General features: G+C 31.0%; 1 protein-coding gene across 1 annotated transcript in view; it reads right to left on the bottom strand.

Moving 5' to 3' along the window:
• The window catches only part of LOC115233996 (acetylcholinesterase-like), a 132768-nt gene that overhangs the window by 46940 nt on the left and 73762 nt on the right, over positions 1-12066 (bottom strand). Inside the window, exon 3 of the mRNA XM_029804673.1 lies at positions 393-535. Within this exon, the coding sequence (XP_029660533.1) occupies positions 393-535 (143 nt within the window). The remainder of the gene's footprint in view (positions 1-392; positions 536-12066) is intronic.

Consider the following 12066-nt stretch of genomic DNA (forward strand, 5'->3'; position numbering starts at 1 on the left):
AAAAATATATATATACATATATGTTTTATTTTCAAATTTGAACCCTCACTCCGTATTGTTATTTTTGACATCCTCAAATTGTACAAGTGGATCAATTATGTTCGACGCGCTTATCAATAGATAAAAGTGTTCAAAAAAAATCTGAAAAATTTATATACCTTTTTTGATCCTTCTAAATAAAAACTAGAATAATAAATTTGAAAAATAATTTACTTAAATATATTATTGCAAATATTATTACCATTTGTTTTCGAGGAATTAATACTGCTAGAAATTGCACGTACAAAAACAACCTACCAGTACGGAGTAAGGGTTAATTATATACATACAGCATTTTATAATTATACTTATCATATACAATGTAATGTACAAAAATGCGCAGCAGGACTTACTTGGAAAATGATGGCTTCTCGCTCGATTTGTGACATATTCTTGAAAATGGTATTAATGATGTTGAGAAACTTGTCTCGTTCGAGAAAACTGGCTTGATCTTTCTCGAAGAAGTCAATAAAATCGTACAGAATAAAGTACGTTCCTGAAACAAAAATATATATCTGTTGAACAAAAGATAAATCTTGTATCATAAAGAGAAGTAAATATTCATAAATATTAATACGCACATACACACAATTCATACTACAATATATCAAAGTCTCCGCGTATTCGTAATATTTTGAAGATAAATTGAAGATAAAATTATTATATTTGGATTAATCCAGCTGAAAAAGTACTCTTAAATTGTTGTTTTTATAAAAATTCTGAAATTTACTTAGAATTAGTGTTATATGTATATTATAATATTTTTAAATTTTTATGATTCTAGAAAAAAAAATAGTATGCAAGTGGGAATATATTAAAAATATTAGGAGAAAAGTGGGAATATATGACATTTTCGAAAAATATAAATGCACGGTTATAAAGTGCATTAAATAACATGAATTCTTTATTTACAATATTTTATCAACATCTCAGTTTCCACGATATTTATTCAAAATTAAACGCACCGAATTAGTTTCAATTCTTAAAAATTATTTCATTTCCAAACGTGCAAGAAAACATTTGTGGAAAACACGTATGTTTTGTTCTGCAATATCTAAAATTAATGAAGAAATGGAAGAAAAATATGTCCGTATATCTCCTTGGAAGCGTGTTCAAGTGATACAGCTAGCAGTTTGTTCCGGCATTGCAACTCTTGTGACATAACGCAACTACTAGAAGCATATACTGACGAAAGCACCACCTCGTAATTCGCAAAGAGACGAACACATTTTTAGAATGCTTTGTTTAATGAAAATGTTGGCTTTGTTTAATGAAAAAAGTTGACCTCGCTGCGCGTTATCATATGTATTTTTGCTCGTTTTCTAACGCGCGAAACTCCGGATTTCCGCTGCTTACACATGCGCGATGCGGAAACTTTATGCCCCCTCTTGGCAAGTGTCGCCTCGGGCGTGCGACTGTCTTTGAAATTGTGTACGAGGGCTTCAAAGAGAACGCGCCTGGAAAAGAAAATGTAGTTTTCCGATACAAAGGATTTTTCTCTCTTTTGTTGAGCAATATATATAACAGGCAGCCAGTTCTTACATCGTAAATATTTCACGCGTGTTATTTTTAGTCAGTTTCTTGAATTCTTTATAGAAAAGCTTAATCTTTTAATTGTCGAATTATAATTAAATTATCTCTATTTATAATTGTCAGTCTAATCTCTCTTTTCACAAGTTTGTTTTTATGCAGTTTTTGAAATTTTGTGACTATTATCTAGTTTTTTATATATTTCCTACTTTATATTTTTTTTAAATGACAGAAATTTGTTGCATACATGAATTAGTATACTTTACTTATCCTCGGCACGTATAATATTTATGTTTGAATTAGACCACCAGTAAAATGTAATGAAATTAGAAAGTTATAAACAAAAGATAAGTATTTCTTCTCTTGTGGCGTATACATATACTATAATTAATTTAATTATAAAATATGAACACGCAAGATTATGGCATTGTATAGTAAAATATAAATTTTATTTCCATTATTCTGTGTCAAAGAGCACGGTAGGGGGACGGAGAGAAAATAGAAATTAATTTCATTAACAAAGTAAACTTTACGTAATTACATTACTGGCATAAAAACTGTCATCAGTGAACAATGTTTATAATAATTCCAGAATGTATATTACGATATCGAGAGAAAAAAAAACAATATGACGAAAGAGAGTATTAGTTTGTAATAAATTTATCATAGATTTCTTGTTTTTACGTATCTATGTCTGCTGCATCGATTAGATATGAGCTTTTCTATGCGATCAAACTTCTATCTACAATTATGCTGCCAAGACTTAGAAGCAAATAGTCTCCTTTAGCACTAATATTAACATTATTAGCACTATTTTCGCGAACACAATCATTTTTAGCATTTAAAATATTATCTTCGCATATCAGAAGTTCCTTTTACGAGCGAGAAATAAATGGCTTTAATTAAAAGGCAAGAGAACCACGGCGCGCGAGTTCTACTTCACGCGTATGGTTAAATGTAAAATTAGAAGATGAAAATTGCTACTACGTTTTCAAAACAGAATTGTTTAATATTTTGATCGATTTTTTTTTGGCAAGATCTAAAAAATCTAACTAAGTATATATCTCAACTTTTATTCTATTCTGTGTAATTTAAAGTTTATGTTAAAATTTCTTTGTTTATGATATCATTAAATAGTATCCGTTAGAGAATTCGAGACAACAGCAGTCATTTGTCTTACATGATCGCTTAATGAGACCATCATAATTAATCCACGATCAATAATTTAAATTATATTATATAATAAATTCTCTTTAGAAATGTTAGTTTGTTTTATATATATTTGAGAAATTTGAAAAGTTGAATATTTTTCCATAATTTCATGATATGGCCACGATTTCGAAAAACCGCAGAAATCTTTTATAATTCATGGCGATAAAAATTGTTTAATATTCATAGTCGTAAATCAAAAAGTATTTTCTGCATATCTTTATATAAGCAGGGGTTTCCTCTCTTTTCAAAAATAAATACGCGATATGGAATGCGCGCACACAAACAGAAAAAGCTGGAAACATAATATATCATGCATTCTACCAAACAATACCAGATATAAGCTATAAAAGAGAAAAAAACATGAGCAGATAGTAAAGGAATTAAGTTCTGTCAAAACGGAGATAGCGTGTTCTAAGATCGGTAGTAACGAAGAAATCTTTTTGCTTTTTGTTTATTTCAATTACCATCGTATGAAAATTTTAACGCGCCGAAAGCTTTCATTCACTTAAGCATAATTTTGTATTTAGCATAATTTCAAAAAAAAGGTCTTGGAAATTATGGAAGAAGTTAATAAAATGTAACTTTTACGAGAAATTTTTATACGCCAACAAAACTAATAAAACTAAGAAATTCAAAACTCAACATTAGTACGCAAAATAATATACATATAAGTAATCATTATTTATTATTATATATAAGCAATCAAAGAGAGAAAGAGAGAGAGAGAGAGAGAATATATATCTCTCTCTCTCACACTAAATAGATACGATTAGTAGTACCTACTGGTAGCGGAGCTTCTTAATCGAACAAACTCGTTTGAGGAAATTGCGAACTCAATTACAGCACGATTAAACGGTAAAAGAGACTGATGTAAACACGTTGCATTCGTGCGACTTTAGATATACAAACGGATTGGAAATTACTAATTAACGTGTCGGGTACACATGGAAACATTTTAGAATTAAATTATAACTTCTCGAATACACAAACACAATCGCTTCAAGAGAACTCCTATAATTTAGTCTCTCTCTCTCTCTCTCTCTCTCTCTCTCTCTCTCTCTCTCTCTCTCTCTCTCTCTCAACAAAACTCTAATAAAACTAAGAAATTTAAAACTCAACATTTACGTCGTACGTTAACATATTACATAATTAAATGAAAAAATATCAAATAATTGTTATTTTGTTTTTTTAATATATGATAATTTGTATTATAAAGAAAGAATTTTGATAAACTTATAGCTTATAAAAAAAAGCGATAATAATAATTCTCCTTTGAAATCCAAATAATAAATATGAACATATGTGAAGTACGCAAAATAATATACATATAAGTAATCATTATTTATTATTATCTCGGTGTTGAATAATGATACATATATACACAAATAACACTTTTTAAGTAAGCAAGCCAAGTGTTTCATAGTTTCTTCGCTACATATAACGCCACTTTTGGGAATTTGCCGACATATGGACTCTCGTGCGTCTAATATTAAACTTAACTTGAGAATTATATCGAAGTCGTGCGACTTTATCAAGTTATCGTGTGCTCGTGTGTATTGCCATTGTGTATGTCATTACATAAAATAAATGTATAATATTTAAAAAAAATAAAAATAAAGATGCCAAACGCACGAGCCTATTAAAAAAATTGTTGTACAAAAAAAGAGATTGATGTACAAAAAAAAAAACGCTTTATTATATCATCATTTCAGAAATATTTTACAATGTTTTCTTTAAATTTGTTTCTTCTACAAAAATGACGATATCGGAAAATTGCGCCAAGACCGTTGCATATATATTAAGAATGTTGTATATCCTCCCGATAAAAATGCAAAATATTATTTGTATTTTACTTATATTTATGTATTTTATACAATATTTTTCTATTAAGAAAAATACTAAATCATTCTTTTCAAGTTATATCAAAATTTGTAAATTAAGTAAGAATTTCAATATATAAATAAAAATTAAATTACATAAATTAATTAAGAAAAGTTGGATAGTATTAATATATTTTAAACTGTCTATAAGTCATATCCAATATATAAAATTTACGGACGTGTTTTCATACCTATAACATGTCAATTTTTAATAATACAGAACAAATTTTTTTACTTAAAATTCTAGTCGCAATTTTACCAAAAACAAACATTGCAAATTTAATAAAAAAGCGAACAGAATGGAATTTAAGCCTATGTAAAGTAATGTCAATATATGAGAGAAATATTGTCACATCTTTAAAAAACATACAAAAATATTTCTTTTTGTCTTTATAGAATTGTCGTTTTTTGTTACTAAAGTATATAACTAGATATGCTTCTGACAGAGGAGAGATACGAGAATATGTTTAGAGAACCCTCCCTAGCATAAAGCTTGAAATTTAAATTCAGCTTCTCTGATTCAACGTTATAAAATATAAAGGCTTATATTAATAATTTAAGAATAATATTTGGAAACATATAAAGATAATATACAAAAAGTGATTATATATATTTGATGAACAATATGCAATAAGATTGATATTAGATGAATTTGAAGAGGAACTGCACGGATCAGATACAGGTCAAAAGTTAATAAGTGTAAAACACATTTCAAGATGAACTTACAAATTAATTATTAATGTTATATTTTAAAAGTGTTTTGTGCAATGTTAAATTCATGAATCTTGAGATGTATTAGATTTATTAAGTTTTGACGTGTAGCTGATCCGTCCAGTTCCTCCTCAAAAAGTATAGAATTGCCGATTGCGCACAAAAATAGATATAAGAAAATAAACTCCGTTATGTCGATATCAGGAAACTGAAGATATTGGTATTTATGACAAATGGGAGAGGGTTTTATTGCGTGATCTTCAATGTGAGACACGTGCGCAAGACGTGCGTAAAATTTATTTCTCCGAAAAACAGCGAAATTCGGTTTTTATGTCCGACGCAGCCGACGCATGTCGCAGAATGACGCGATCTCACAGAGGAGCTGTTTTTTTTTCTTTGTTCTTTTTATTACAACAAAACATCGTACGCGAGATATGTATTGCGGAGATGCTCCGTGTGTTAGTTTATCGGAAGCTGGTGTATTGTAGTAATATTCCGTCAACAAAGCTGGAAACCGGGTTGATTCGCCCGAGGTGGTTTCGTTTTTGTTTCGGTTTCCGGACAGGTTAATGGGCAGATTCCGACGAAAAAGATGGTATGGCTAACAAATCGACGACTCGGGTGAACACAATCTTGCATTGCAATGGTTTCAATGAGAAACGAAATAGTGTCGATAAATAATTCATTCGATGACGTACTGTATGTGTGCTAAAACAAAAGACTGCAATTCTATACCCCGTTTTTCACGCTTTCGATATATATATATACATGGAATACCTATCCCAAACATATACAAGAATAAAATGAAATGAATCAAAACTATATCTTCACAAGAGAAATATCTTAAAACAATGTGAAGGACTTTAATAATAAAGATTAGATAAATCAATTCAAAGATCTTATACATAATAAACGTGTTGATATTATTGTATATTTAAAAATCGAACTAATGTTTTAGAAAAAAATATCTAGGATAGATCTTTCAAAAAGGTTACACCTCACCGATCATTTAAATTTTTCCATATATTATAGTGGATAGAATCCTAAATCATGTGCATTTTGAATCAAATTCTTCTAGCTTTTAAGATACGACACTTTAAAATATTAGATTTTTATTCCTGATTATATTCAATTTTTTGTATTGTACGTTACTCATGCTATTAATCAATTTTTAATTATAATCCAAAACAATGTTGCTAGTTGCTCGACACAACTGCATGCAAATTACGAACTAATCACGTACAAATTAATTGAAGCAGCTTTATCGGCGATAAAGATAATTAGTCAACCTTGGCGTAGAATGCGGAAAGATTTAGGGAAAAGAGTTATCTCGTTGTAAGAGAAACAGATTCGCGGTTTAGAAACGAAACGGCACAGGAAACTTAACCGCAAACACCGACATAGCATTACGAACTCCGCGCGGATTAACTTTCGAGAGGAGAAACATTATAGTAAATAGCGAATTCGGGCTTTTGCGGTGTGCCTTTAGCTGCCCAAAATGGTAACGAATTAAGATTAGGTAACGTCACGTTTGCGCAACATCCGAAAGTTTCCTTCTCATATATCGACAAATGTAGGATTTTAGATAGAATTTAGAATTTCTCACAGAAATAAAAAGATGGCAATTTTTTTACTCAAGTTGTAATTTCATCGAAAGTAAGCATTAACAAAAATCATTTATCAATAAATAGATGAAAAAAAGAAACATTGATTATTAAACAGTACACATTTGATTAGATATAATAATAAATATAAATAAAATATATAACCAATTTAAAAATTATTTAATATAAATAATTTGCGCGTGAATATGTATTTTAAGTTTTTATTGTCTGTATATTATAATTCGCAGAATAATCGTTAGATTTGCACGAAATAAACCCAAATATTTCTGGCTACAAAAACTTTTTTTCTCTCTTTGAGAGAAGCCGTGAAGCAAATAAAAAACTTTCTTCTCTTCTTCACTGTTTCTTGCTTCTCTCATGATTCTCTTAAAGATACTCCTAATGAATCTTGTACCGGAACTTATCTTTTTCACCTCGTTCACGCTTTTATGTTTCCAGAACTCAGCGTGGCCATCACAAAAAATCATAGACGCGAATAAGTAAATCGCGTCCTTTCGCGGCTTTAACTTATAAGTTGTGGCAAAAGAAAATAAATAAAATCCGCGTAAAAGATAAAAGAAACGGGAACGTAATATCTTCGAAGAAACTTACGAAAAAAATTAAAAATGGATATGGATAACTGCAAGAAAATAACTTGTCAAAAATCTTCTCATTGAGATTTGTGCAGATTGAACTTTTTATATGTTATTCTCTCAGTTTTTATTTTTTTGCCGTTACTTGGTTCTTGTTCAAATAGAACGCATATATAAGTTTTAATATAGTCTTAATCATATATATATATATATATATATCTCACACGAGATGTCCCAAATAAACTAATACATCTTAATAACTCATTAATAAACCGTTGATATTAAAAAAATTGTTAATATTATATATAAAGTTGTATGATATAGAAAGGGGGTAAGCTGAGTATGGGAGAAAAAATTAAATTATTTTTCAATTGGCTTGCCATTTATTGTCTTTTTCAAAAGACAAAGATATGAATGCACTCGTCAGGTGAGAGAGTGCCTTTCTGACTTCTTAATCTGGAATCTCCATCACGAGAAAATAAATTTGATACTAAGTGGTAATTTATTGCTTTAATCCTTTTATTACTTTAATCAATTAGCAGAAAATTGATATTAAAGATGAAGGTGCTGACTTGCCATTACACTAGCAGTTCCATTTCCGAAAAATACTTATAACGAGTCGCAAAAAAAAAAAACAAATACATCAGAGTTAATTGCAAATTAATTGGTCAAAAATATTGCAAATAGATTTATAAATTATTAAATTTTTATAAGTACAATATGAATATAACAATATAAGAAAATAAAATAAATTAACAATATCAGCTTGTGTTCAATTATTTCCTCCAAATTATTTGCTCTCAAAATATACTAATCAAATTTATTGCTCGCAAAATAAATATAAAAAATATTTGAAAACACTCTAAATGTAAAAATGTATAACAATAAAGATGCAAATAAATAAATACATAATATTTCGTGTTATTGCATCTTTCTATAAAAATTTTATAGTTTTAAATCTATTTACAGTATCTATATGAGCAATCAATTAGCAATTAATTTTGGTATATATTTTTTGTTTACAATTCATTATAAATGTTTTTCGATGGTGTTAGCGTAATGGCCTGTCAGCACTCCCATCTTTAATATCAATTTTCTGCTTATCGATTGTAGCAATAATTTCGGAGTTAAAGTGAGAAATTAGCAATAAATTAGCATATAATTATGCCATCCAAATCTTAATATTTTGATGATGGAGATATAATAGATTAATGAAGGTATATTTTCGTTTATTATCGAAACAATACCGGTCCATGCAATTCGTCAATGCGGAGAATAAAGAATTCACCAACGTTCCAATGAAGACGGTCGAAGCATATTTCCATCGCCTCGAAGGTGAGTCCGATGCAAAAGAACTCAATTACGGGCAACTCCCTCGAGGCTCGGTGGAAGCAGGGCGAAGAAAGGAGCCGTAGCCACGCGCGCGATTCCAAGCTTGACGGATAGCCGGGGGAGTCGAGGAAGGAAGAAGGTGGAGAAAGAGACGAAGGTATGAGAAGAGAGAAAAAGAGAAAGATAGAGGAAAAGGCGCGAAAGGAGGTGTAAGAACGGAGCTCCGGTGGTTGGATAAAAGGTGGAAAGAAAGCTCGAGCGAAAAGGGTGGCGAGCGGAGACCTGCTACGACCTCGCCTCTGCCTACCTACCTACCTACCTACCTACCTACCTACCTACCTACCCCCAAGGCTCACCCATCTCTATCGATTCAACACCACCAACTTGTTGGCTATCTTCACTGTCAGGACCGCCGACAATCTTCCCGCGCTCACTCTGGGGTGACGTCTGTTAACCCTTAAATGGATGCGTTGAAGCGCGATAATAACGGCGACTCGTGTCGAATAAATATTGCGGGATAAACACGTTTAATGGAAATGGAAAAAAGGGAGGGAGATAATCTTCAGGCATATAAATAACGTTATCCAATTTACTGCGACACGATAAAATTCTCGTTACGCAACATCTTGCAAGAACTTTAGCAGCGATGACATGCACCGTGAGCTGACAGACCAGAAATATCGAAACTGTAATATGACTGTCATAAAGTCAGAGATTTTCGACACGGGTTATTAGAAAATGTCAAACGCAGGCTCGATTTCTCCACACTTTCACTCTTTTAATTCGAGTAGCGAAAAATGTTCGAATATGATTGCTCAGTATTATATTAGAGCGTGTATTACTTAGAAATGCACCCTCTATAATACATATATGTCAAAAGGAGGAAGATGCGTGAGATGTAAGTTAATGTTAAAATTTACCCTCGATTATTTTTCTCGATAGATTATCTTGTATAATATTGGCGTTTCTTCTTCGCTTCTGATTATTTTCCTTCGATTTTATTTCGACATGTTACTGTGCTCATTCCTTCTGTTTATATAGTTCAATGCGCCCAATGTTTTAGGCGTCCGCTAACTGCGTTTCCATCGATGCGAGAGAAACAATCTGATATTGGATCCGTATTCAGCGATGGAAAATGCAAATATGTAGTGCACGCATGCATGTGTAGACACAAATTGAATTTGCTCTTGATGGCGTAAATGCGTTGCCACGCGTTACACACGGACTGGCTTTTTCGTCTGTGTATAAGTTTCACATGCGTTAAATCACACTCATTTTTTTCACCTTTCCTCTTCTTCCATTTTCGTCTCTTTTAATTCACCACAGCCATTTCGGCATTTGTGCAACGTTCGCATTAATAATTTCTGCATCTACTTTCATTTTCTCGTCGATTGGCAAGTGTAAAGAAAGCAAAAAAAAGAGGTATACAAACACTTTCCCGATATCGCGTTTTGCTCAAATTGCGAGAAAACTGCGGAGAATCTAAACTCTTGATCCTCTGTTTACCTATTGTCGAGGAAGATTGAGTTTGTTCACGAAAATAAAACAAAATGCCTAATTAATTGTTGCAAGTTACGTAACCCAACAAAAAAAAAAAAAAATTAATTCCGCTGTACCGTACACTGAATTCAGCGTCGAGATCGTTGATTATAGATCAAAATCGTATCGCTGAAATTCTGTCTTACATCACATATATCCCGTTACTAACAATAAGCAAAAGACGGAAATACAATGATATTCTTTATTGGCTTTCTCGGCCGATACCTCAAACAATAAATTTATTTGAATGTGTAAAACAACACAAATATATAAAAAAATTTAATAAAAAACTTAAAAAATATTAATTTAAACGGAATAGTCAATATATAGATAAGTCGATAAAAGAAGTTGTCTCAAATAAAGTGAGCTCTAGTTGATAAGTTTTAAATAGATTAACGTGATTGATCCATGACTATTATAATTGAGCGATTAAAATAGTTATCTTATTCTGCAATTATATTATTATATTGCATTTAATTGTAACGGATTAAAGTAATGTATTGTAAAAAACATGATGTGGTGTGCTTGGCCACGTAACTGAAAGCTATCGAAGAAAGGCATTTTACTAGAAAAGAAAGTAGGTCAGGGGTTCTGAAGGGTTTTCTCACCTAAGGACTGTTGCTTCGCCAAATGGCCAAGAGAAATGGAGAGAACCGTAACAATAAATACATTGTTTTTCCGCTTTTCCAGCACGTTCCCATTTCTACATCTCATTTTCTATCGCAAAGTTTACGTTACCCAAATCCATCACATTATTATGCAATAACATTATTCTTATATCCTTACGCTTCTTTTTCATTCAATATTTATTATTCAAATTCTTCTTTGGCCTTGCGCTAATTCTATTGAACAGAATAAATAAAAAAGACAGATTTCGGAATCTATATTCTGTCACCTATCTTACTTTTTCTCAAAAATTAATAAAGCAGATATTACTTGTTTATCAATTGTTATTTTAATACTCGTATAGCATGTCAGCCACAAATATGTCAGATCAATTTTGACTTTCACAAATTATATGTATATCTAAGTTTAAAATAAATCAGTTTTATATTTTATTGCTGTCTCTCAAACACAAAGCTAGACGAATTTATTTATTTATTTATTTTTTTTTTAATAGCAGCGCCTGGAAGAAAAGTGTATAGAAACGTTTAGAAGTTTAAATATTTATTATTATTTCACGGAAAAGAGACGTGAAGAGAGTTCCTTTAGGGAATGCTTGAGTTTCGCGGTTAAGGAGCACTCTATTATGCTGCTTTTTACGTGTCACGGTAGGAATGCGCAAATACGAAGATGCACTTGGGCGTGAGCTTAAAAACCGGTTTTGTTTCGCGTCGATACGACGTCGGTTCACCAAGTTTTAAATTTTCTTAAAAACGAGATTAAACGATTCCACACTTTTCTTAAACAAAAACGAGTGGCACGCTAGCTTACATTGGAAAACTGTTGACACGTACTGACACGTACATAGTTCTAACATGTCAATTAGAAAAGAAAACAGGCATATGCATACTAATTATACTTAAGAAAAGAACATTTGGGATGAAATATTATTGCAAACTAGTCATAACAGAGAAAAAATATTTTCATACAAAATTATATGTTACAAAAATGTTACACACTCTT

This window comes from Formica exsecta, unplaced genomic scaffold (genome assembly GCF_003651465.1).
Source record: "Formica exsecta isolate Colony F162 unplaced genomic scaffold, ASM365146v1 scaffold192, whole genome shotgun sequence".
Lineage (NCBI taxonomy): Eukaryota > Metazoa > Arthropoda > Insecta > Hymenoptera > Formicidae > Formica > Formica exsecta.